The sequence below is a fragment of the Heloderma suspectum genome, chromosome 5 (genome assembly GCF_057233095.1).
Source record: "Heloderma suspectum isolate Gila_16-S chromosome 5, 16-S_ref, whole genome shotgun sequence".
Lineage (NCBI taxonomy): Eukaryota > Metazoa > Chordata > Lepidosauria > Squamata > Helodermatidae > Heloderma > Heloderma suspectum.
Genome location: NC_139462.1, coordinates 157881473 through 157909427, shown reverse-complemented (window position 1 = coordinate 157909427; position 27955 = coordinate 157881473). Strand labels below are relative to the sequence as shown.

The window sequence follows — 27955 nt, the reverse complement described above, 5'->3', positions numbered from 1 at the left end:
TGATGTCCTGAATCTGAAAGTTATCAATGGGCCCCACCCACCAAGAAGGTTCCAGTGAACAGCTCAGACAAATCGAACGGCAAGCGTTTACTCAACTGCCTTTCATTTTTGTGGAGCCTATAGAAGAGAAGTGCCCCATGGATATCAATGAAAGGTTATATTGGCACATCAACAAGAAAAAGTAAAATGCTCTTAATCATTTTAAAAACATGCATGAAAGCTTTAGGGAATTTACAGCTAAAACTGAGGTGCCCATGAAAAAGTTAGGACATTCTTAGAGGAGGTTGTGGGGCATGATATCCCGCACCACCACCACCACCCTATGTACCTTGAATTCAGTTCTTCTGAGGCTGTTTGTAAACCTCACAGCCACAACGGTCTGCCTCTCTGCTGTTCACATGCAACATTGTGTTCATGCTGTGATCTAGTGGTTTGCAGCATAGCACTGGAAGATAGGGAGTCACCCAGTTACCCAGACATCTGGGCAACATTCCCCCCTATCTTCTGGTACTGTGCTACAAGCTAGAAGATAAGAAGCATAGCTATGTTTCCCAGACAACTGACCAACTCCTTACCTCATCACGCTGATGCTGGAAGATAGGGAAGCATCTCCGTATTGTCTGTCTTCATAGCTTTCCACCAACCCCACTCTGAAGCATCAAGGAAAGTGGGGTCCAACTTTGCAGACTAAAAAAAAAAGCTGTGAAGTTAGGTGTTCTGTTTCAGCACAGCCCTATTTACACCCAGGAAGCCTCACCCAACTAACCGCTATTTGGCTTCGACCATAAAAGTGACTCTTAAGTGTACAAAATTTTAAACTTTTCTCTCTATTCTTTGTGTTCAGATCTGTATGACTTCAGAAAAGGAACACAACGGCTTTATCAAAGTATCCAGTGGGAAGAAAAGGGGCTTTGTCCCCATCGATGTCTTAGAAAACATCTGATTTTTGTCTGCTCAACCACTGCAGTAGCGAAGCTTTGCCAGCAAGGCCTGTCAGCCTCATCTTGCACTGTGTCAACCCAAACAAAGCTGTCTTGCAGATGACCAGGGAAATATTGAGACAACCACTATGACCAATTATATTGGACATTAAAGCTGCTTATAAGCAACAAAAGATGGTTGATCAACAACAAACTGAACTATCAGGAAAGGAGCCAAGCAAGGGTGGTAAGAGTGCAAGGGGAGGGGTGGGTTGTTTGCTTTTTAAAAAGACAGGTGAAAAGTTAAATTGGATGATTTTTCTGAATAAGGCTGCTAACTGTTACCCTGATGGAAACAGACAACAAATCTAAAAGAGAAGATGTGCACCCTGTTCATATGTCTTAAGAAAATTGTTTGGGACTTTTTTCTTGTTTGAAGTGTGATTGAATGGGCAAGGGTTCAGACTTTTTTCCTTGTACTACTACGGTTTGATGCTTGAGATATATAGTGTGAGTCTGGTCCTAAAATGTTGTCCATGGTATTAGAAAATCAGTGTGATGTTTGGTTCTGACTTAAGTTCTGTAACAAAGCAGTTCAGCTGAATTGTGCAGACATCCGTTGGGAAATGTACTGTAGCCTGGGCTAATTTTTCTGTGATTTTTGATATATGTTTCCATGACGAGCTTGTACGTCCTTTGGGTTCCTTGTATACAAGCAAAGATTTCAGCACATGTTGGATGTAAACGCTGTTAAAACAGCTCATGAACAAGCACGGTTTGTCCAGTGCAGGCCTAGTCAGAAGTAGCTGCCTGATCCCTACTGAAAGAAGAAAAAATAACAGAAGCAAGGAGCTGGGTTGAAGACATGCTAAAGAAATTTTCTATTTTTCTTACATTGTTTGAGCATATTTTATATAGAAGTATATTGCATGAACCTGTTTATATGGGTAACCCATTCCATTTCACAAGTTTAAAAAAGGAGATTCTCTTTGATGAAATACATTGACTGGAAGTAAAACATACTGAGCGTATTTGTGAACAAATGCAAGAACATTCTTAAGAACATTCTTAAGGATGAAGGTTAAATGATTCACCTGGAAGCACACGCTGGCCACAATCCAACACAGAGTTAGGCGCACTGAAGCCTAGTGACTTTGGTAGTCTTTGGATTGTGGCCACTGATGGAAACTACAGCTATAAAGCCAGAATTTCACCCACTGTTTCAAGTTCTGCTTTGACACCCAAGCCATGCAACATGCTCCTGGCTCCAGTCAGACTTAGGGGTCAGCCTCTGGTCCTTCTTTCTACGCAAAGGGGACAGTGGATCACCCTTGAGGCCTTTCAGAAGCTATTAGCCTAAAAGCTTATTGGGAACACCACAATTCAAAGACTTGTGTCACCAGTTGTTTGATATTTTAACCCGCTTTTTTTTATCAGTTAACCAACAATTATTTTATTTTTACAAACGTTACAAGCATGTTTAAAACACATATATTACTATAAGGAAGGATATAACAATACAGGAAGGAAAAGAGCGTGATGGGAGTTACAGAGAACAGGAAGGAAAATAAACAGTGCCCTTTTTCCATTAACAGATCAACCTTATCCCCACGATAGATAATCAAGCATGGCTCTTAGAGCACTGCAGCTCCTTGGCATCCCATAGAACAAGAATGCATGGTTTTACTGTATTAACTAATCTGAGAAATTTTGAGCTGACAGCCCTAAGCAGATAGCATACTGCCAAGTGCAGCTCTTCAATCTTCACCTCTTGCCTTGCACTCCAATCTGTGGCTGACTGAATCCCAGTATGCATTTGCAACCAGAGATGGTGCAGTTGGGAAGTTCAAGCCCACACTTTGTACTTAGCAAAGGGCTGCTATGTCTAGCGTATACTCCATCTTTGGGTTTTGAATCTGCATCCCGAACCTGCAATTACATTTGCTGACATGAAAATGCTGAATTCATGCATTCCTCATCGGAGCTATGGGGGCTATATGTAGGCTTACACGTACACCTGATTAGCTTGAAGGACTTTGCTTCTCCTTAGTTACTATATGGAGTGGAACTGAATACTGCTGACACCCATCCCATCCGTTTTCTAACTCTTGTGCACATAAATAAAGCCACCCCTGAAGGGAAACAAAAAAAAATAAAGTTTCATATCTTAAGACAGTGGGAATGCTAGAAATCTTTTATTATATAGACTTTTTCAATATAAAAGCATTAAAAAAACCAGTTTTCTAATTCAGCTCATTTTGCAAAGGGAATCCAGACAATTTAGGGCTGGAAAACAACCAGCCTTTATGACAAAAGAGGGAAAACAGCAGAGACATTATCAAACCAGCCTGCTTTATGTCATCGCTTTATTTGACATTCACTGATCTGAGGTGGGGGATCCTGAAATGCCTGTTGAAAAATCAAAATCAGTACTATAGTTACTGTCTTTTGTTCCACAAAGACTAGATAAAACCATCCATCCATATGTGCTACTGTTTACTTGAATGCAACATACTGTGATTCTTGTCTCCTTCAGTCGCTTCTGTTATTTCAATTTCTCTTTCAATCCTGCCTCATAGGATAAAGATGAATATTAATTTCAATTCACAATGGCCTTTAATCAATGTCTCATTTCTTTTGATACTAAGCAATAAACAATAAAGTGATTTTTAAAAGACTCCCTAAGTTAATTATGTCATACTCTTATGAACCAATTCATGTCACTGTTTTAGACTAAACCTTTTATCTTTTCCATAGCCACCATTTGATGTTGAAATCATATATATAAAATCTCACAGGGCTTTCTATTGGCGCTCATGTTTAATATGCCTGGATCAACATCTTTTTTTCTCCTGTTCAATTATGGCGGCCTTAGAGCCATTTCACACACACATTATAGCAGACCCCACTCAGTTGTCCCCAAAGTATGTGCCGCTCTGCTTATCCTCAGACAGAAAAGCAGGATAAACATGCTTCGAAAGATATTCATAAATGTGGGAGCACCATCACCCTCACAACCAGACAGTACTTGTGGAAGGGAGTCATTTGTGTGAATCCAGACCTCCCACATGGGTGCTGTACATGTGGCTTCCACTAAGGCTACTATGGCATTGGTACTTTTGGGGGCCATTATGGAAATTATGGCAGCAGTGTGTAAAACCCTTAATTGGATGTATGTTTTCATGCAACCACTACTACAGAAAATATTTTTTTCTGAGAAAGTTTCTGTGATTTTTCTCTCTCACCCCACCCCAGAAAGAGATAGCCACTTCACAGAATTTTCTCCAAATACTTATCAATATTTGTGGGGCAGGGAGGAGGGGGAGGTGCTACTGGCACTGCTAATGTGAGCCCTGCCCCCAAGAAACTGTTGGAGAATTTCTTCCCCCTCTGGAGAAATTCAGTTAAATGGCTCCCCCCAAGTTCTCTGCCTACAAATACGGTAGAGAACATAGAGAGACCATTTGCACACATCTGGTTACAAACCAAACAGCAGACCCATGTGCTCCCCTTAACCAGCACCTCCTTGAGAGGTGCAGGTTAAGCCAAAAGTCCAGCCACCCCATGTGCTCCCAAGTCAATTGCATATAGACTGCCATTATGCACAAATTGGTCCTTTGTAACGTTGTAAATTAGGGTTCCTCAAAGAGCTCTTTTTTCCTGCTCTGATGTGTTCAGCTCCAAATGGATGAAGCGCTAACAAATTGATTAACTTTGGATATACTAGCTTTTATCAGACACTAGCTCTCAGGGAAATTTAATTTTAGGAGCTAGATGTTCGCATCTAATTTAATATTTTCGCTAATAAAGAACATGCAGTCATTGGAAAGAGAGCTGAAGAACATGCATCTTGCCCTCTTCGTTGCTCATGTCTTCCTGATAGCAAAGTTGTACCTTGAAGAGTGCAACTGCAGCCTTCTCCAAAGAAGAGGCAATACATGTTTCACTTCCAATGCTGCTGTATCGATTTTTGCTCCCGCAGGGTTTTTCTCCATAAAAATGCATACTAAACATTCAAGGCTGTAGTTCATTGACATTAACACATAACATGTTTAGGCTCAGCTGCTTCATTTATATTGGCCCCAAGATACATGTATATGCAGTGCGACTGCAGCACTTTTATCCTAAAAACCTCTGTATGACCTACCATTACAAAGATTTACACAACTCACAATTTAGACAGGGAAATTAATTGCTGCTCAATGGTGCTGCGCCCTCACCAAAGAAGCAGGATCCCCTGCCAAAAAAAATTAGCCCTATTTACTGACATAACCCAAAGGCCACTTTATGGTGTACTTCCTAAATCAGCAACTGCACCCCTGATGGAACAGAAGCACTGGCGTGGACAACACCCGTATGATATCAATCCATGACCCATGCAAAGCGAGAGTGGCTTTGCTACAGGGACAACTCCAGGGCAGTGTTTCCACGACAATGGAAGGAGAAGCTAACGGAGGAGTACTGGATTTTGAAAAGGAATCGGCTTTGCTACAATTTGGTCCATGCAGGGCTCCACGAGCAGGTTCTCCACACCAGTAAAAATCGCTTCACAGAACATACTTCCTGGTGGGGGTTGGAGTGACCATCATCTGACTGGCAGGGGCTGCTCAACCAATAAGAGAGGCTTCCCCCCTCTCCCCCCCCCCTTTCTCTTTTCCCCTGAAAGCCCAGATGCACCTGCATTTCAGGAGCAAGCCTCAATGAGCACAATGAGAGTTACTTCTGAGTAGACACACATATGCTTGTGCTGGGAAAAAGGGGTGGGGAGAACACAAAGATGGAAACCAGCCCCCATTTTAACCTGCAGGACCTCATTGACCACAATGGAAGTTACTTCTGGGGAGACAGTAATGGGTTTGTTGTGGGAAAGAAAGCAGTAAACACAAAGACAGAAACCAGCCCCCATTGTAACCCACAGGATATCTGTAACAAAGCTGTGAAGTAGTTACTTCCTAAAGCAATGAAACAGAGCCTCTAGATTGCACTTAACTGCATTTAAGGAATTGGGCTTTGATATGTGCCCTGTCAATTGAGGGGCTTCTCTGCTGCTTCTGTGGTCATTGAGAGGGCAAGCCTCATTCAGCACAATGGGAAGAAACACCCCTTGACTGGGGTCATGGTGAAAGGCACATCCCTGGGCAGGGCTAGCACACCAGAACTAAATGTGAGGGCTTGGGACATACAACAACTATACCAGGGAGAAGGTGACTTAAGGAAAAGAATCGGACTTTAAGCAGTCTCAGGAAATCTGGTTTTCCCCTGATAAGCTCCAGGATGGCTGCTGGATGGCCATGACCTCAACATGCAGCCAGCTCGGAGTAAATCACTGGTGGAAACAGGCCCCAGGTTTTGCTGGGACCCAGGCAACATGCCCTCTGGTGGCCCCACGCAGTAAGCAGCAGTTCCATATTCAAATAGAGGCAGGTGCCAGCCTGCTAAGTAAGTGCTGTTGGTTGCCAGGAGCAGCAGCCACCACGCATACAGAGAGGGCAAGTTAGCATATTGATAGGAGAGAGAGAGCAGCTGCCTGAGGATGCTGAGCTGTGAGGCCACCCTGCGGCAACTTCAAAACAAAGATATTGTATGAATTGGACCTACTGTATTCTGAACCTGATGGGCCTGAGTATGCTCAGTTCTGTGTTGGATTGTGGCCATAACACAATCCCAATTGGGAGTGGGAGCAGCACCCAGGGGATCTCGCTGACTGGAGGAAACAGCAAGGATTCTCCTCCCCATTAGGCCTCAGGTCAGGGCTTTGGGGAGTGGTAAGGCGCTCACCTGAGGCCCTTGGGCTAGGGGGACCATCGTGGTGGGCCAAATTGGCCTGTAGGATGGAGGTTCCCCATCCCTGACATAGGAAAACACAAACAAATAAAAGTAAGAACATAAGAGCCATACTGGATCAGACCAAGGGTCCATCTAGTCCAGCATTCTGCTCACACAGTGGCCAAACAGCTGCCCACGGGAAATGCCTGAGCAAGACATGAGTGCAACAGCACCCTCCTGCCCATGTTCCCCAGCAACTGGTGTACGTAGGCATACTACCCCAGATCATGGAGGTAGCATAGAGCCATCAGGACTTATAGCCATTGATAGCCTTCTCCAGAAATTTGTTTACTACCCTTTTAAAGCCATCCAAACTGGAGGCCATCACTACATACTGTGGTAACAAATTCCATAGCTTAACTATGCACAATGTGAATAAGTCTTTCCTTTTATCTGTCCTGAGTCTCCCACCAATCAGCTTCATGGGATGACCCCATGTTCTAGTATTATGTGAGAGGGAGAAAATGTCTCCCTATCCACTTTCTCCACACTATGCATAATTTTGTACACCTCAATATGTCACTACATATGACTATTTGTCATTCACTCTTTTTTGAAACTGCAAAACTTTAGAAAACAAATCCATGTGTATGATTATTTAAATGAAAGTCCCTTTTATGTGTTCATGCTACCCCAGTACTACAATGTTGTTAGCACAAGCCAGGAAGCATATTTAACACTTACTAAGTTTACAGTCATAAACTGTTAAAATACATCAAAGTATTAAAAAAAAAAAAAACTGGGCAAATAATCACTTTCCTAAGTGGAATGTACTTTCAGCAAATTCTCCATGCTTAAGTGCAAAAATAAATCACCCAGTAACATGCAGCCCACTGTTTGTTTAAAGCCATTTATAAACATTAATAAATAGCAGTTGTGTGCATCTGAGCAGACTTTGCTCAAGGGCAGTGGAGGCTGGTGGCTCTGATTTTGGTGGAGCTGTGAATCAATTCCTGGCTTCAGTAAGAACCAGCCAGAACTATAAAGGAGCTCCAAGGTGCTGAACTCCATTCCCAAAATCCCCCATGCAGGCTGGGAAATGCTTAGAGTTGTTAAGACTTTTTCCCATCTACACATGCAAAGGATTGTACCTTTAGTGATGTAAACATAGCATGACTTAAATGTAGTAACTGGTTTGTGCTGAAATCCCTGCCCAATGCAACGTGCATCACTTGTGATTGTTGGCTCTTCTCTTGATAATCTAACATTGATTGATAGCAATACTCAGGCACTTTAAAGTTCTGAGACTGAAAAAGAAGAGCAAGATAGGGTGAAAAGACCTTAGGGCCTTTCTACAAACGAGGGCTAAAAGCGGAAAACAATGCAATAGGAATGGAGATGAAAAGGATTCAGTGAAGAGAAATTCATGATACTGTTTGTATCCACTCAAGAAACCAAAAGGGGAAAGCAAATGTAAATCTTCCCATGACATAGCGCTCTTTATTTAATTGCTCACTGCAGTAGAAAGAGTCCCAATTTCCCACTGACTAGCCACCAAGGGCTTTCCCTATTGTGAATGCCAATCTAGGTCACAAGGCATGGAACACCTCTGTGTGATTTTTTTTCCCCAGGCTGATGGAGATTTCTGTGTCATTGGAATGTCCTTGCTCAATAGTAAGGTCCCTAGAATGTTCTTTCCGATGAGCTTTCCAAGTGTCCTGAGTAAACATAAAATGCTGTGTGGGGGGGGGGGTTTAAAAAAGAAAAGAAAAGGTTTTCTGGAGCACTACTGAAGGTACTGCACATCAAGTAAAATCTGTATAAGGGCAGCAGAGACCTGTGGATAGGGAGACATTTTTCTCCCTCTCTCAAAATACTAGAACCTGAGGTCATCCCATGAAGCTGATTGGTGGGAGATTCAGGACAGATAAAAGGAAGCACTTCTTCACACAGCACACAGTTAAACTATGGAATTCGCTACCATAGGATGTAATGATGGCCACCAATTTGGATGGCTTTAAAATGGGGTTGGAGAAATTTCTGGAGGAAAAGGCTATCAATGGCTACTAGTCTTGATGGCTATGTGCTACCTCTAGTACCAGAGGCAGTGAGCCTTTGTACACCAGTTACTAGGGAACATGGGTGGGAAGGTGCTGTTGCGCTCATGCCCCGCTTGTGGGTTCCCAGTTGGCAGCTGGTTGGCCACTGTGTGAAAAGAATGCTAGACTAGATGGACCCTTGACCTGATCCAGCATTTTCTTATGAAAACTTGCATGGTGGAGTGCTGCTGTTCAGGATGCCAGCCATGTCCTTTCCCAGGTTACCCTATTCCCTCCCTTCCAGCACCCCGGTTTTCAGTGGCTGTTCCCTCTCCAACAATCAGTCAATGTTCTGTGACCAATGGGCATGCTTAGTCCTCCAACGGGCTATTTTGGAGGTTCTCCTCCTCAAGGTTTTTTTTCCTAAAGTTTTTTCTGTACTTCAGCAAGTTCCCTCAAACCTTCTGATATCACCCACTGTTACACATGGGTCGTGCCATTTTGACTAAGTAAGGGCCCACACTCAGAGAATGAGCTCTCTATTAGCATATAGCAGGGGTAGGCAACCTGGTGCCCTCCAGATGTCTTGGCTTACAACTCCCAGAATCCCTGACCATTGGCCATGTTTGCTGGAGCTTATGAGAGTTGTACTCCAAAACATCTGGAGGGCATCAGTTTGCATACACCTGGTACATAGGATAGGCAACTAGAGGGCAGGGATATTATATGTCCCCCATGGCTTTCCATCTAGCTTAACTTCAGGAATATTGAGGATGTCCCCTCTATGATTATTCAGTGCCTCAACCCCTTTCTCCTCACAGCTGGCCCTACCATTAGCCTTGGTGAGGCAGCTGATTTGGGGTGTCATGAAAGGGAAGCAAATTGTTATTTAATTTGTTATTATTGAAATTGTTTTTTACTGTCAGGAAGAGGTGCTTGAGGGATTTTATGCCAAAATAACCAAATCAGCCTTGGGAACCTGGGGGCAGGTGGGGGAAGGCAGGGATACATTTACTGTTCAGCCTCAGCCAGAAAAAAATCTTGTGCTGGCCCTGTACACAGACAAAAAGCTTTTTTCCCCCTGGGGTGAATAGCAACAGTGTTTTCCACTCATATGCAACAGTGTTTTCCACTCATATACAACAAGTGTGCCAAGACAGAGCCAAGGGTGTGCGAAGGGAAAAGCTTGCCAAAAACCAACGTTGCTGTTCTCTCAGGAGAAGAAATTGAATGGAGCCATTCCTCTGTGTCTTGGTTCATAAGGGAAAGAACAAATGTTGTTGGCTCTTCAGCCCCTGTTCAGTTAATAATAATGGCCAATGTTTAATTTTGTTTATTTGTTTTTTTAACAGCCTTCAGGTACAGTGAGGAAGCAGTCCCATCATCAGTACTCAGGTAAGTTTCAACTGTCAATCCAGTCAGCCTTCTCTATGTAGGAAGTCATCTTGTCCTTTGCCTTGGCAGCAAAATGTCTTGGGCCAGCCCAGAAAATCCCATAAGTGCCTCTCCACCCCCCGGCAGTAAAAACGCAATAATAAATTAAATAACCAGCCATTTGCTTCCCTTCCATGACACCCCAAGATCGACTGCCTGAAGCGGCTGCCTCACACTCAGGGCCAGCTGAGAGTTGCATTGGGATCTGAATTCTTGTACAGACAATACCTCAAGATCCCGTCTTTAGGTTTTAAAAGGCTATAAACTACTGGTGTGTATTCTCCAGCTGCCTGGGTGATAGTCAAACTTCACACAGCGCTGGAGAGCCAACAGCCTCCCTGCACAGTTGGCAGGGTTGAAATTTAATTAATAGACCTCAAAGCTTGGAGGATGTTACAAGGAAGGAAAGTTGGCATTTCCCTGATCAAACAGATATGAGCATCTGTGATGAATGGCTGGGCCTCCAATTGTGGTGGGAAACGTATGAGGCAGCCTGGGACACATAAAAGGCAAAGTGATGTGTCAATTTGTAGTCGAGTGTGAGCAATAAAGCCTGACAGACCATTACTCAACTAGATGGTATGAAGAGTGGCGAATCCTGATTTTTGCCTCAAGGGGAAGGAAGAGGAGAAGATGGAGAAAAGGGCATGTAGATCCGTCAAATTCCATTTGTAAAGAGGAAGATCATAATTACTATGGTCCTTTTCCCTGCTCTTTGCAGAGCCATGCAGCTCATGGAGAGTGTTCCAGATGAATGGCCAGGGGCAATAAACCTCATCAATTCTAAAAATCCATTAACACCACTAATGAACTGGACTGATTTTGAGCATGAGGCACCAGTGAAACAGGGCATAACATCTGCCTAACAGCTGATGCACTGCCATGACTGGCAGCCAATAAAATACTACAGAGTTCAGTTTACAATCAGGGATGTTGTAATTCTGTTCGCAGCTGGCAGAACTTCACAAATAATGAAGTTTTGAGAGCAGGTTTCCAAATACTTATTCATTTTATATTCCACTTTTTCCTCCAAGGAGTTCAGAGGAACATGCATGGATCTTTTGCCACCTCTGACCCCATTTAGCTTCACAACAACCTTGTGAGGTAGGTTGAGAGAGACAATGCCTGAGCCAAAGTCACCCAGTGAGAATCATGGTCAACTGGAGATTTGAACCCAGGACTCCCTGGTCCTAGTCCATCCATTAATATTAGTGGAGTTAATGGGTTTTTAGCTCTAACCACTGCACCACTATCCTGTTCACCTGTGGGCAAGTAAGAACTATCTCCATGGAATACTCACTGTTTTTTTTTCCTCTTTGTGTTTTGTTCTTTGGCATCTGCACAACATATTTTCAAATTTCTACTTCTTGCAGCCAGAGGCACGAGAAATTTACCCAATGCTGAGCTTCTCAGAATCTGTGCAAGTACCAGTTGTGATGCTTGTAGTGAAGCAGTTTGACAAAATATGCTAGAAGTTTGAACACGCACGCACACACCGCCCCAAAAGGCGGACTTGTTTAACCATTCATTATGGAAATCTATTTTTCCCTCTAGTCCATGTTGAAAGCGGGGGTGGGATACAGTCTTTTCAGTTATTCGTTTGCATTTAAATATTTCATTTAATTAACATTTGGTACCGACACATCTGAGTTTTCTTGAAGAACACAAAAAATATCACTCCTCCTTTTCTTCCTGGAATGACTGAGGGATACGGAAGGCTAGATGAAAAGTATGTGTTGGGTGACTTATTACTTTCCCTGTCTGTCACGGTGGTCAAGGGAATGGAAAGTCATTAATCACCTATCAAGACAGCAGATTAGAGTTGCCAAGGATGTAAAAAAAAAAAAAGATCATCAAAGCATGGCAATTAACTGAAAACGTCAGGCTCCTTTTGAAAACTAAGGAGAAAGTGATGGGTAACAGATCTTGGCTGATAAGGAGAAAATTGAGGCAAGACATTTCCTGGCCAGGTAAAATGAGGAAAAGAATAATAAAATAGAGTGAAAGAAGAGTCGAGAGGCTTCTATTTATGAACCCAGTTTCCTTGTTGCCCTTAAGTATTCAGCAAGGCAGTGCTTATATGACAAAGTTACCCCAAAAATGTTATCTATTTATTTTGTATCCCACCCTTCCTCAAGGTGACATACACAATTCCCTACCCTTATTTTACCCTCACAACAACAACCCTGTGAGGTAGGTTAGAATGAGAGATAGTGACTGGCCCAAGGTCACCCAATGAACTTCATGCCTGAGTAGCGATTTGAAGCTGTGTCTCTCCAATCCTGAGCCAACATCGTAACCACGACATCACACCACCTCCCTGTTAGTATGTGTCAGTTAACCTAGAGCAGCCTTCCCCAATCTGGTATTCTCCAGATATTTTGGACCCACAACCACCCCAGCCTGCATGGCCAATTGCCAGGAATGCTGGGAGTTGTAGTCCAAAACATCTGAAGGGCATCACATTGGGGAAGGCTGAACCACAAGCGGTCACATGAGCAGTTACTCTGGGGTACAAAATTTGCCTCTGTTTAATTGCTAACACAAAGTCATTCACTTGCTTCAATGCTCTTTCGTAGGAAGAGCTACCCTGATCCAGCAAGAGATCCACATGCACTTGTTGAATGGGAACCATCCGCTTAGTTTGTACGTGGGCGTTCATTCACCTGATGATGCATAGTCGGGTATAAAATCCATCTGCCTGCAAGGGGAGATGCGGTTGTCCGTTCCCATCCACCTCACAAGGTGGTGCAAATGCACCTGTCTTTCACCCACTATCTCAAGACCTCAGTGCAACACCACAGTTTTGTGCAGCTCTCTCGGAAGTGGGTTTATCATCCATTTATGGGGGTTCTAACCAAATCTGAACACACTGAGAAAGTGGAAGACACAGGACTCCAGAATACAATTAAAGTTCTTTGGCCTACCCAAAGGATGTTTAGATTACATATCGTGGATACAGAGCTCAGAGGAGTTAAATCGGGATGAACTCGTGCAAAATTAGTTCATCCTTCAGCATTTATATAATGCATGGGTGCGGAACCTCTGGCCCAGAGGACAAATCCGGCCCTCTGGGGTTCCCCAGATGGCCACACCCCCTTCCTCTGGCCCTACCCCTTCCCCCACCACTGATCATTTGGTGGTTTCCTGGCTTTTGTGCAGTTTTGTCCCCATTCTAAAAGGTTTAAATCCCTCTCCTAAGGCTTAGCTACTGGCAGTAGGAGCTTTAAACTAAACTATTCTGGAATTGTTTGTTTTCTGGCCCCACCCCTCTTGTCTTTGGCCCCTCCCACCACTGGACAGTGAGCCCCGAAAACTTCTCCAAAACCAAATTTGGCTCTTGATCTGAAAGAGGTTCTCCACCCCTGAAATGGTGCTTTGACTATGTGCTAGAGCTCTTAACATACATGATCTCAGTCATCTTTACAACAGCTCTGTAAAGATAGGCCAGCTTTACTATCTCTATATTTCAAAGTTGGGAGTGGGTGATAGGCTAAGAGGAGGTTGCAAAACATCCACCCATTGAATTTATTCGTAACCCAAAAGGACCGGACAGCTTCTCCTGGAAGGTTGCTCAGCGTTGCTTCCCATGCTGTGAATTTCATTTATGTGGCTTCTCCAATAAGACACCCAGCATGCTCCCCTCTTACCAAAAAGCCAAATGAAAATCCATATAATGGGAAATATTTATGTTATATAGACAGAGGGAATGACTATAAGACTCAGCAGGCCTCAAACACAACTGTCCTTCATTTATCACACACAGAACTGCAGAACTTAGCAGAAACTCCACCCACTGCTGCTACTCCCAACTCTACAGGAGCTGCCAAGGTTTGAAACAATAACTAACCCACAGTAACCCCCCCCCCCGAATACATAAGTTAAATTCCTATCTACTCACAAGCCAGAATCTGCGAACTGCTTGGCATATTCATGTCAGATTCACAAGTCAGCATTCGCTATAAATTGTCCTGTTTCCAGTGGTGCAAACACAGCTAGGAATTTGCAAGGGTCAGTACGAAAGGCAAGGCAAGGCAAGGCAAGGTCTAAAAGCAGTCAAAACATGGGGGTCTCCAGAGAAGAGCTAGGTAATCAGGGAACCGCAACTCTGAGAACAAATACACAGACATTTTTCCAGCACTCTGTGCCTAGCACTGAAAACCTTTAAGCCTGAGCCTTCAGATCTCCACCCAGAGCACAGCTGCAGGTGAACAGTGCCACCTGAGGAGCAGGAATGATCTGCTCAGGAGGAGAGTCTTGTACATGACTATTCCTTTACTCATGAGGAGTCCTTATTCCTCAGGTGAGCCCTTCTTCATTGGGCAGCCAACTGAGCCTGCACCTTTAGACACCCGGGGGGGGGCAAATGACCCTCCCCAGAGAGCATCGGGTGATGGAGACATGGGTTAACACACCTGGCATCAGTGCCTGGGCCAGCATGAGCATGTTGAGGCCCAGCAGGGTTGACACTGCTTGCCATAGGATCCTTTCTTTCTTGTTATTAATACAAACATATTTTGTAGGCAGAGGACAGCAGGCTGGGCATGGACCTGGCCATGTAAAGTCCCCCTCCCTAAGACCACAGGGTCTAAAATTACCTAGATGCACCACTGTAGCCATTTCCACTCCCTAGGGCTAGGTGGCCACTCAGCATCTACCTCCAATTCAGAGAGGGAGCTACCCATATCTGGGGGGAAGAGCTGCCTGCCATCTCCCCCAAGGGCCCAGGAGTCCCTGATCTGCCTCAAGGTCCTTTGACACAGGCTGTTCCTCTACGATATTCAATTTGAGGGTCTCCAGGTCATCCTGCCAAGAAGATACCTCCAGAGGGTGCATAACATAAATCTGTTCTAGGATGCAATGCAGTTTGTCACGGGCGTGAGAAAACCCCATCATGGCTCAAAATGACAACCTGGAGGCTTTGCTGAGTTTAGACACAGAATGCAAGGGCACGTCTCTTGGCAACAATGCTCCTACCTGCAGACCTCTCTGGAAAACCATTTTCTAGAGACCATTTGCCAGGCACCCACAGTTTATAAGGTTTCCTGTAGCAGAGCTAGTTCGAGAAATTGCAGTACCCTGGACAGGGACCTAACTCAACTAGTGTGACTCTAACCCTGTAGTTATCAGGCTCAGAAGAGCAGCGAAAAGTACAATGCACTTAGAGGTGCTCTCAGCTGCTCAGAAATTCCAGAAAGGCTAGTATTCCAGAAAGGCTAGTAATTCCAGAAAGGCTAGTATTCCAGGTTAGTATTCCAGAAAGGCTAGTATTCCAGGCTAGTATTCCAGAAAGGCTAGTGATTCCAGAACGGCTAGTATTCCAGGCTAGTATTCCAGGATGGGGGAGAAACATGTTTGGTTTGCATTTTAATTAGAGAGTGTGCATTGGATTTGGCCAAATCCAGAAGCAATTTGGACAGTTTGGGGAGGTGTCTGAATTGAAGCGGAGCTCAGAATCTGAATTTGAACATCCCAGAAGATTCAGTATATGGAAGGTAACAGAGATCGTGTCTCCAAAAATGTGTCCCCAAGCTCTCCATATAAAGAAAACACCAGAGTACAGAGATCGAAGAGGGGAAGGAGGGAGTGTAGTTTTGTGACTGGCTGCTCTAACTTCTAATCACAGAGAATGGTTTTGCCAGGACTCTCCAATCCCAGCGTTTGAGGGGCAGGGGGGATGTTGAAGTAATATACCTAAAGACTGATCCAGTGTTCAGTGCTGTGACTTTGGTGCCAATTGAACTGAAAACAAAAGAAGTCTTAAACTGTTTTTTATACATCATAATTCACTAGCCCCTGAACCTATCCTTCTGAAATTTTGCAGGTTTTGACTACGGACTCCTCTATGACATATGCCAGTTTCACATTGCCAAAAACCCCATGGACAGGGTACAGGGAGGTGAATCACTTAACACTCCCCCCCCCAATATAAGAGGTGTCCACAAAATGTATATATTCATGAAAATATACAAAATGCATTATATTATGGTAAATTGCTTGCCATATGTGTATATTCAGCAAAGTTGTGTACAAAAATGCATACATTAGGAGAAATGTGAACAAAAAGGCTTATGAATGTCATGCCCTTTATTTAAAAAAAAAAGTGAACTGATGCAGAAACAAGATGAAACAAACTTAAGATGGGAAAAATTAGAAATAAAGAGAAACAGAAATGGATAGATTCATCCACCTCTAGAAAAGCCCCTCTCCTCAGGAAAAAGTGTTGATTTGACCCTTGATATTCAGATGTGCTGATTTAAGGGCTACAAGAGACACAATAATTCCCATTCATAACCGTAATAAGCATCCCCTCAAAGACATTTTGAGGTGGCTCAGTTTTAAGTTCTGCTTTTTAGTACATTTTTGGCTGGGATTGGCAGGTATTAGGCAGATAGCTTCCAACTTAATGACAGCCAGTGTGGTGTAGTGTTGAGAGTGTTGGACTGGGAGCCAGGAGATCCGGGTTCTATTCCCCCCCTGGCCATGGAACTCACTGGGTGACTTTGGGCCAGTCACAGGCTCTCAGCCCAACCCACCTCACAGGCTGTTGTTGTGAGGATAAAATGGAGAGGAGGAGGATAATGTAAGCCACCTTGGGTTCCTTGCAAGAGGAAAAAAGGTGGGATATAAATGCAATAAAATAAATAAATAAATAAATAAATAAATAAACAATCTTAGTGAACCCAACCCCAATCAGTGTTTGCATCACAGACAGGAAACTGACAAAACAGTCTGAGAAACAGCTCCCAACCAATGAACATGAGATATTCCTATTTGTGAGTTTATTTGTTGTTTCAACCATCATAGTCATATCAGCCACAAATGCATACACCAAAAATACATAAATGCTGGTATATGTACACACACTCTACAATACAAAGGATTTAAAATAATTTTAAAAGCTGTTAGCAACACTTTACATTACCATAAGTATAAAAGAGTAAAAACTACTGTTAAGATTAAAACCTTCCAGTTAAATTACATCATTACAGTTCGCCATATTGGCCTCCGCAAACCTCCTTCTCAACTTTTGGGCAGCTGCCATGAATCCCGCAACTCTTTATCGGTCACACATTTGTCAATATCAGAAAGCAGGTATGTAATTTGTCAACGTCAGAGAGCATGGGATATTCAGTTACCCTTTCCTTCCCACCTTATGACTCTTGGGTAACAGGTCATTTTGAATAAATCTCACCTTCTAATCAAAGTTCAATATTTGGCACAAGGCATTTATTGCAAAATTATCCTGATTCTGCTCTCTGAAGCATGCAGGCCTAGGCTGCTGCACAACATCAATCTTCAGAAAACTGGGGGTGTTAGAGCAAGGTCTGTGTTGCTTTTCCACTTGAAAATTAAGTAATGCCATTTCTGCATGACTTGGCTCAGTCCAAACCCTGAAAGGCCAATAATAAGCGGGATGGCTGTGATTAGGGATCAGACATTCAGGAGACATTAAGCTAATTAGAATCCTGCTTGCTGCTGATAGCTTTGTTAGAGTTAGTGCTTCAGACAGACAACCTGTTGTTGCAGCAGATTTTAAAAGTAACCCTTTGGAGAGTCTGTCAAAGTTATTCTAGCTTTGATTTTTAAAAAAAAAATGCTGTATTCATGTGTGCTCCACATAGTACTGTGACACACTTACAGCTGCCTCTTGTATTGCTTGGCCTTTTAGCCATACTTTGTAAAAATATTATTATCTCCTCTGCTCCTCTATACTTACCACAGGGCTGGGCAACTTGTACCAAAATATCTGGAGAGCTATTTTGGTACAACTCCCATCATCCCCAGCCAATGGTGAGGTGAGCTGCAGTTCAACACAGCTGGAGGACCACAAGTTGCCCACCCCTAACCTATTTAGCTGACGAATTGGGCACTCTGGCCCATGAAAGCTTATGTCAGAATAGAAGTGTGATCCTTTAAGGTGCCACATGACACTGTTCTTTTTGATGCAGCAGTCTACCAAGGCTACCCACCTGTAGTTCAAAACTCATCTGAGAACTAATAGACCACTTCCATACTGTACTGTGACATTAAGTAAAAACAGATGACTACAGCCTTCCCAAACCTGGTGCCCTCGAGAACTGTTGGATTGCAGTTCCAATCATCCCCAGCCAGCATGCCCAATAGACATGGTGTCTGGGGATGATGGCAGTCCAATGCCACTAGAGGGCACCAGATTGGGGGAGACTGGAATTCTGCATGTCTTTAGGTTTCCATGAGTTGCTCAGGAAAGACCCTGTTGTTCTGTCAGCTGTGAAGCTTAGTTCTACAGGGTCAAACTGAAGTTACTGAGCTGGACATGAGAAATGAGTGAAGATTCTCAGGTCCAGGGCAAGGCTAATTCACTATACTGATACAGTCAGAAACTGTTTTCACCTCAGATAATCTAAAGCCTTGCATTTAGTGGGTTGCATCCAGACTCAGCCAGTGGAACCTAGGTCCTTTTGAAACCTGTGGAACCAGTTAGTCATGGCTTAAGTCCCATTTATTTCAATGGGAATGAGTCTGGATCCAACCCAGCTGGCTACTATCCTACAAAAGATACAAGGATAGAGAGATCGGAGACATTTTTCTCTCCAGATAGCATTGTTATTGAAGAAAGAAAGACAAACGAATCCCTGAAGACTCTCAAGGAATCTCTTGTTAGAAGTACCACTCTATTGATTTCCTAAATGTATTTCAATGCAAAACCAAGAGCAAATCATTTTATTATCCAGGAATCAAGAGCAGAAATGTTTTCTATTGGCACTTTAAAAAGACAGATGCTGGCAGAATTGGAGTTTTCACTTTTCTAAACAAAGTCAATTCTATTTTTGAAAGCCCCTATTTAGTCTGAAAAATTCTTAGAAAACAGAGGAATTATATATATATTTGAGAGAGAGAAGAAGTATTATGACTTTCAGCAAGTGAATGTGATTCTGCAGTTAAAAGACAAGCTGGACTTTTAAGAAAAATATGCGGGGGGGAGGACAAAGAGGTATAAAGGACTATGTGACTGAACCTATGGTAAACATCTCAGTCACAAAGGCCATACTATGACCTCACTCCAACCTAACAGTCCTTACCTTTCCTTCATCTTTTACTTCATTCTTTTGGTGGTAGGACAAGTACACTGGAGTGCAGAAGAAGCTATGTTTGTAAGCCTTTGAAACATCTTCCTCATGCGGCAGGTGTTGTGGTAAAGAAAACCCAACAAACCTGAATAGTGATTGTTTTGGATGAAACTATCTTTCAAAAGAAAATTAGTTTCATTAACTAATTAGTTTAATTATCTTTTCTAATACATGGCAGTTCAGTAACTGACCACAAGTGCTGTACATATACAGTTCCAGATTAAATCCATGGTACCTTAAGTTGAAGGTCTGCATGTAGCAAGCCTGAGAAAGACGCTCACAGCTCACAGGTAGTGTAAGCACCCTTTGGTTAGAAAAGCCAAAGCAGCAGAAAATATTTCTGGATTACAAGAGCTATACATAAGCTACATGGAATGTACAAAGTTGTGTCTAAATTCACTAAATTCTATAAGGCAATAACAGTCTTACTCCAACTGTCTTAGTTTCCGCTCTCCCGTGTTCATTACACTTTCCCTCAGGGAGATCAGAGCAGCGTTTTAGCCTCACAACAACCTCAGAAGTAGGTTAGGTTGAGGTATAGTAGCATGCCAAAGTAAGCTTTATGTTTGAGCAGGGATTTGGAACCAAAGCCAACCTGTCCCCTACATTAAATCTGTCATTATCTCCTACCCAAGGATCCTTTCCCATAGTCTGAGTAATGACACATTGAGATGGCTCTAATTTCAGGGATCAGATATGCTATCTCAGCCTTCCATGGCTGACTGAGGGTTGCTGGGAGTTATAGTCTAACACATCCGGAGGGAGCCAGGTTGGGGAAGGCTGTGCTATCCCAGTGTCACATGTGCATGCATGCGCAGGCACACACAGTTCTCACAACATTGACTCCCCAAAATGTTATCACCCCCTGGCTTCTAGGTGTGAGCATAAGACTATTGTGAGGGGAAATGTCCTTGGATACTACTGTTCCTCCTAAGAGTGCTCTACAAACAGAACATACCCTCGATTTCTAAGCAGGTGACATTGTGTTTTGTAGCTTGAGGTCTCGAACGCATATGATGCTCTTTTCATCAGCCACACCTCTGAAGGCTTAAGAATACTGGCAACCTCTCCTGCAGCATATTGGCTTCCAGGCTCCATCCTGTAATTAGGCAAGGTCACATAAAGTGCAAGCTATTTCTTGGTGTAAAGAGTGCATTTTCATTCGTCAGCATGCTCATACTGCAGTGCCCATCTGTTCTAAGGGATAGGTTTGCTTGCAACATGATCCTCCAGGTATCATGGTTCACGCTCATGGTAACCACACAGGCGTGACAAGAGCCTCTCATAGCAATTCAGGTGTGTCAGTCTAAAAAGAAAGAGGCCTCTTATTCTCTCTTCTAATTTTCACCATGTCCCAAAAGAAACCATCAATTAGTTAAAAAAAAAAAAAAAAACCTTTCAGAGCTTTGTTAGCATTCAAGCCTCATGGAAAAATATGAGACTGACTCTTTTAATGCCTTGTTTTGTGCAAAAGGTCTAGCAAAGCAAAGACCAGGGAGAAAAGAAAATTGGATGCCACTAAAATAGCTTTGTATTACAAGCAAATGTGTCACCAAGTTCAAAGCCAGTCGCTTGACCTAAGAGCCCCATCGGGTTCAATGGACTGCTTCAAAAAGCCAAACTCTTATTGCTTAGACCCAATTCCACAAAATGTAGTATTTAGCAGGCAAGCATACTAACCACATTTTCAATGACTGAGGTATCAGAGGCAGATTCAATTCAGGTTGCTGTCTTTGGCCTTTAACTGCCTGGGATCAGAGTATTTCAGGAATCACCTCCTTCCATAATCAACCTGCGTGAGATCTTTTCTCCATTTCTAAAAGCCTTTTCTGGAAACCTAAATTATGGAACAGCCTCCCCAAAAGGGAGATTTGTCTGACCCAATCTTTTCCTGCTTTTAAGAAGGCTCTTAAGACTGTTTTCTTTTGGTAGGCATTTTTTTAAATCAGACCCCCTAGTTGATATATTTTTATCTGCTGTTACTGGTGTGTTTTCTTGTGCTGTTTTATTACTGCTGTGGCTGTCTTGCTGTCATTCTTAGAACTGTATTTTAGCTTGTTTTGCCGTTATATTTTTATCCTGCATACCATCTTGATTATGCCTTTGGCACAGAATGGTGTGAAATAAATACCTAAATAAATAACCTTGCAATTCCACTCCCATCAAAATCAATCGGGCTTACTTCCAAGTATTTGTGTACATAGGACTGGGGTATAGGATTTATACATGAATCATAAATAATTGTCCTAGACCAAATCCTGATGTACAAACTCTCTGATCCGTTTCGCATGTAACAGCAGTGTACCCAACGCATTCTGTGGCCATTTTGAATACTCAACCTCTGATCGAGCCAATTGGGAGTTGCTAGATACTGTCCAAACCTGGACACTATAAGTTAATTGTGGGTTAAACAACCCACAGTTAACTACAATTAATAGTTGGGTTACTGATGGGTTGTTTAACCTGAAACTAGCAGAAACACTCATTTCAAATCGGGACAGGTCAGCAGAGCTCCCTTCTGTGAGCTCCATTGACCTGACCTGTTCTGGAAATGAGCTTTTCTGCTTGTTTCAGGGAATTTTTAGAAGCGCAAAAGCACTGTTGCAAGAGCAGTCGCACACAAGATGCGACAGGCACAATGGCTATCACCCAGTTGGTCACGTTAGATCACTTGTGGATAATTTCATTGTGAAAAAGATTTTGAGATTATTTAAAATTTAAAATAGTGCTTTTAAGTCTCTTGGATGAGAGAATGTAATTTGGGACATTAAAAGCAAAACAACAAACAAATACCAGATTAAAGAACCAAATCAGATGGAGGGGGAAATAATCCCTTTTCACTGATGTATTCATGACAATGTCTTTAGTAGGCCTAAATCTACAATGTAGGCAATCTGGTGCCCCCCAGATGTTTCAAACTACAACCCCCACGATCTCTTACCATGCTGGCTGAAACTTAAGGGAGTTGTAGTGCAAAACATCAGGAGGACACCAGATTGCTTACGCCTGGCATACACTAAAATCCCTGAGCACTGTCTGCACCTGAAGGGAATGAGTTTGCTGGGGAAGGAATCTGCAGCCGGGCAGCTGTTAGGAAGGATGGCATTGAGCTCGCTGTTGGCATTTGATGAATTCCATTAACTTTCACACACCTCACTGCAGCCTTCTAATTAATGTTGTAGCTCTTCAGAAATCATGCCATAGAATTAGAAGCCTTTTAACTTGGATCGTTTTATATACTTTCAGTGGAAACAGACCAGTTTTTACAGTGCTCCTAGCTGTGTCTGCTCAGAAGTAAAACCTATCGAGTTCAATGAGCCTTACTCTCAGGTAACCACCCAGAGAGCTTCAGCTATTGGGGTGGTCTAGAAAGAAAGAAAGAAAGAAAGAAAGAAAGGAAGGAAGGATCACAGCCTTACAGTGCAATCCTATGTGTTCAATGGAACTTACTGCCAGGAACATTTTATAGCTGGGATGCAGAACTTCTTTCAGCCCAAAGGCTAAATCCCAGTTTGGAGAAGTTCTTGGAGGCCACATTGCAGTGGTGGGTGGAGCTGAAGGCAAAGGGGGGGGCTAAAAAACCAAAAATGCCAGTATATTTTCACTTAAGGCTCTTAGAGCCAGTAAGTAAGCCCTGTGAGAGGTATTTCAACCTTTTAGAATGGGGGGGGGGAGTGCACAAAAGCCAAGAAACTCCCAAAGGACTCGTGAAAGGGGGTGGGGTGGGGAAAGGGGGTGGGGCCTTTCTGGGGAAGCCCAGACAGCTGGATGGGGACACCCCCCCCAAGGCTAGATTCAGTCCCCAGGCCTGAAGTTTTACACCTCTGTTTTATAGGATTGCAGTCACTGTGGCTCCAGTCAGCTAGTGAGGCCAAGTTTAACTCACTCCCCCCTCAGTTTCCTGGTCAGGAGGAAAGGCTGGCTCAGCTCATCCATTCATCCACGTGCAGGGGGTGGCGAGGGGCTGCAGGGCAGGCAATGCCTAGTGCAGCATTTTAAACCAGTTCTTAACAACAGTCAAAATCCCAAACCACACTGGACCCCAGACCTTTCCTTCCCCCCACCACCTTTCCTTCACTCCCACCTAACGCCTTTCCTCCCTCTGCTGCTGCAACCCAAACTATTCTTGACATATATTCCTCCACATAACCTTGGAAACAATCTGGTAGTAGCAACACTGTAATCTCTTTAGTACTTTCGTTACCCTTCCAGCATCTCTCCATTTGCTTGCCCTGAAGGATTTTACTGACGTTTAATCTAAATCTGACTTCTTGCTATCTAAATCCTTCACCTCCTTAATGCGTCCTTAGCTTCCTCCACCTCTCCATAGAGAGCAAATGCTGCCTTACTTTTGTTTCAGCTAATCTAAAAATAATGGTGACAAAACTAGTAGGACTAATTTAACGCCGGACTCTTTCTCTCTCCCGCCCCCCGCCGCCGGCCACCCTGCTCATCAGTATGCAAATCCAGAGCAAAAACGGACTAGGTTTTCCTTTCCTATCAAATGCCTCAGTGCTTTGTTCTTTACGAATAATATCAGATTACAATTTGGGGCACCCCAAGCAACCCTGCAAGGAGGAAGCAGCATGCATGCGATGAAGGTGAAGTCACTGTAAGGAGAAAAAGAAAAGCCGTTCCTAGGATTCAGCGGGGTTGTGACAGCCACATGATGGTGTTCCAACAGATATCTTTAAACTTCTTAGGGGGAATTAAATTCTGTAGTGCGAGCTCAAGTCGATTGTGTAGAATCCCAAGAACTTCTGCAGCCATTTAGAAGATGTAGAAACTGTTGCTACGAGCACCAGCGATGCTGTTATCCTAGGGAAATTAATTACATATTGTTGTGGGTTTGCGGTCTGGTTACAGGAGTTTCACAATTCCATGTTCAGCAAAAACCAGAAGAGCAATGACTGGTTAGAACTAGAAAGCCTCTGTTTGGAAGTACCCAGTGTTTCCTAATGGCCCAGGGTGGTCAGCTGATATCTCTTGATGGGAGGTGCTGATGGTTGGAGATATTTGTTACATTTATATCATGCCTCTCCTCCAAGGAGCCCATGGTGGTGTACATGATCGTCCTCCTCTCAGTTTTATCTTCACAACAGCTCCCCCCCTTGCTATGACCTTCATCCTGTCCCTCTTCCCATGACCTCCTTCTATTCCCCACCAGCTCCTGCCACAGTCACCTTATCTTTCCATCTGCGGGAGCGTGGTGAGCAGGAAGCAAAGGCAGCGTTGGCAAGTGGGGACAAGGGAGGAAAGGTTGTGCCGCTGCAGGGAAAGGAAAGGCGAGAAGGGGCGGGGGGGAGAAAGGCAGCTCTGTGGCAGTGGCAAGGGGAAGAAAGAAGGAAGGAAGGCCACAGTAGCTGCACTGGGTGCAAGGAAGAAGGATCTGGGGCAGCAGCAGAGGGAGGAAAGGCCACTGTGGTAGGTGGCGGGTGAAGGAAAGGCGGTGGGGGGAAGGAAGGGTCAGGGGTTCAGTGTGGCCTGGCAAGCACTTGGGGGACTCCACATTGCTGTCTCCTGCTCTAACCACTACACCACACTGGCTCTATCACACTGGATAGTTGGCCATCTCAGCTGAGTGTTTTGGATGAGAAGACTAACAGTTTGGACGGTGACACCCACCATCTAGCCATGGAGAGGGCTAGATGTGTGCACATGTAAGAACGAAAGGGTCGGTCTCAGGACAGAACAGATGCAAATAATGAGCTGAGACTTAGCTGAAGGCTGAGAGAATCTTGCACGTAGGGTGCCTGTCTTTAGAGATCTTATGTGTGGAAGCAAATCTGTTGCCTGGCAGGGGCCCATGTTTCTTATCTCTACTGGTGCTCTACCTGTATATTTGCCCATGAACTTGCCGATCAGCTGCAGGCGCTCTTGGATGAAGTTGAATTTTTAGATCCATTTCCATCTGGCTTTAGGCTCAGTTTTGGGATAGAAAGTGCCTGGTTGCCCTGGTAGATAACTTATGTTGGGGAGTGGATGCAGCCCCATTGGTTCTAGAGGGGGGGAACACTCCAAATCCAAAAATGTGACCCCTCTCCAATGTCAATTTGTCTAACTGATTATCCTAAGAAAACAAGGAGATAATAGTCCTGATAACAGATTCTGAGAGGATGCGTTTTCAGAAAGACAGCCTGTTCAAAGATGCTACCTGTCTGATTCTGCTACCCATGGGCTGGGGAAACAGAATGTAGCCCAGGTGAAAACCTTTATATTAGGGTTGTACGAAACCCCACTTACTTGCATCCGCAGGGGGTCCGCTAGGGGGGGAAGTGATCCATTCCTCCCCCTGGAATCCTTGGGGGGGAGGCGATCTGTTCCTTCCCCCCAGAATCCTCCCTGGCCAGCTCCGCTCCACGTCGAGTCCGCAGGGCCGCCGGCCAGGGCCGCCAGCAGCTGGATTTCCGTCCGCTGCCAGGCTGCAGCTGCAAATGGCATCCCGCATAGGGGATGCCATTTGCGTCCCTGCTTTGCCGTGATAGGCTACGTAAATATTTACGTAGCCTATCACAGCCAAGAGCAGGGATGCAAATGGCGCAGCGGACGCCATTTGCGTCCCCGCTTTAAATATTTACATAGCCTATCACGAAAAGAGTAGCGACGCAAATGGCATAGCGGATGCCATTTGCATCCCTGCTCTTTGCTATGATAGGCTACGTAAATATTTACATAGCCTATCACAGCTAAAGCAGGGACGCAAATGGCGTCCACTACGCAGGACGCCATTCGTAGCTGCAGACCGGACGGCAGACAGCACAACAGTGGCCAGATCTGGACCTGCCGGAGGCAGGTAGGAGCCAGTCCGCCAAGACTTCGTGGGGTGGCAGGGGGGATTGCTCCATTCCGCCACGGACCCCAGGGGGCCAAATTCACTGGAATTCGGCCTCATTGGAGTCCGTGGCGGAATTCTCTGCCATCCCTACTTTATATGTTCCCAGATAAATTCTGAACCAATCTCTTTAACAGAAGCAGAAAGCCTGATTAGTCAGGTTTCCCCTCTTTTCTAGAATGCCAGTGCCTTTCATCTCGCATCTACGTATCCATTTTCCAATTACAGACATGGCTAAAATAAATGTATTACTTATTCTAATTGAGTTAAGATTATTTTCCTTCCCTGGCGAGAAATGAAATCATAGAAGGTGTGGGTAACTTTAGGCAAACAATATAAAATTTGAATTCATCCTGCATGTAAGAAAATTGACTTGACAACCATATTTTTTTCCAATTTTAGTAAGCCAAAGCTTTACTATTGGACAGATTTAACATACAAAGAGAATGTTTAAACTTCCCAGTGTTAAAGGCTTCAGGGAGAACTAGATTTGTGACCAATCTATGAAGTACTGAGTAACAGCCATGGCATTGTTATTAGGGCTGGAATCAAAGGTGGGCATGGTTGGGCAACTGCCAAGGGCCCACATCCTAGCAGGGGCCCACTGATGAAAGCATCCTGGAGTTGCTCCTCCTCTTCACCATCACAACTTTTTTTTCACCTGCCTCTTGCTCTGGCCCAGACAAAGGTGCCGGTAAGGAGGTGACAATGGTGGTGCGAAGGTGGACTCACTGAAGGAGGGGGCCCACTGAGGGTGTCTTGCCCAAGGGTCCCCCAAAACCTGGAGCTGGCCCTGGTTGTTATGTGGTCCGGGCTTATCTGAACAGATTGGCAAATGATAAGAGATGTATTTATTTGCAATTGGCTTTAGTTAAAGATACACAGAAAGAATAAGCAGGCTAAACAGGCAACGGCAAGAGCAACCCCCCTGGAATGACACCTTGCAAACTTCACTGTTTCTTCTGTCTTCACCACACAGATATACACCCAGGTACATACTGTATATTGTATCTACTGGGAGCTCTTTCCAGTATTTCTAGAGGGTTAGCTGTGTTAGTCCGTTGCACCAACAATGAAGAGGGCTTCTTCATACAGAAGAATTGAGATTCTGCTATTGAGATTGCTCACTCACAGAAGCTTGCAGGCCCTTTAGATTTAGTCTCCTGCACTAAATGGCCTTTAATCCATTTTTAAATATATCGGAGATAATGAGCTATCAAATTACCCCACTTGTGTTCCACTTGAGTTCCTTCCGTGAAAATGGAAAAGCCACAAGAAGAAGAGCGAGATCAATGAAACATATGCAAGACTCAGAGAAGGGGGAGAAGGCGGGAGAAAGGGGAGGGGAGAAAGGAAGTGGTGAATCCACAGCTGGCTACAGGATCGGACTCAAAGAGTGCTTATCAATGGGACCTTCTCAAACTGGGGAGAGGTAACGAGCGGGGTACCGCAGGGCTCGGTCCTGGGCCTGGTGCTCTTCAACATTTTTATTAATGACTTGGAGGAGGAGTTGGGGGGAATGCTGATCAAATTTGCAGATGACACAAAATTGGGCGGGATAGCTAATACCTTGGAAGACAGAAACAAAATGCAAAGTGATCTTGATAGACTGAAGTGCTGGGCAGGAAACAACAGAATGACATTTAATAGGGATAAATGCCAAGTTCTGCACCTAGGAAAAAGAAACCAAATGCACAGTTACAAGATGGGGGATACGTGGCTCAACAACACTACAAGCGAGAAGGATCTTGGAATTGTTGTCGATCACAAGCTGAATATGAGCCAACAATGTGGTATGGCTGCAAAAAAGGCAAATGCTATTTTGGGCTGCATTCATAGAAGCATAGCTTC

At 44.0% G+C, this 27955-nt stretch overlaps 1 protein-coding gene across 3 annotated transcripts in view; it reads left to right on the top strand.

Moving 5' to 3' along the window:
- The window catches only part of STAC (SH3 and cysteine rich domain), a 105202-nt gene extending 101611 nt beyond the window's left edge, over positions 1 to 3591 (top strand). For all 3 annotated transcript variants that reach the window (XM_084860409.1, XM_084860407.1, XM_084860410.1), the window contains one exon: positions 845 to 3591. In XM_084860409.1, the coding sequence (XP_084716535.1) occupies positions 845 to 943 (99 nt within the window). In that variant the 3' untranslated portion in view covers positions 944 to 3591. The remainder of the gene's footprint in view (positions 1 to 844) is intronic.
- Positions 3592 to 27955: the final 24364 nt, after the last annotated feature.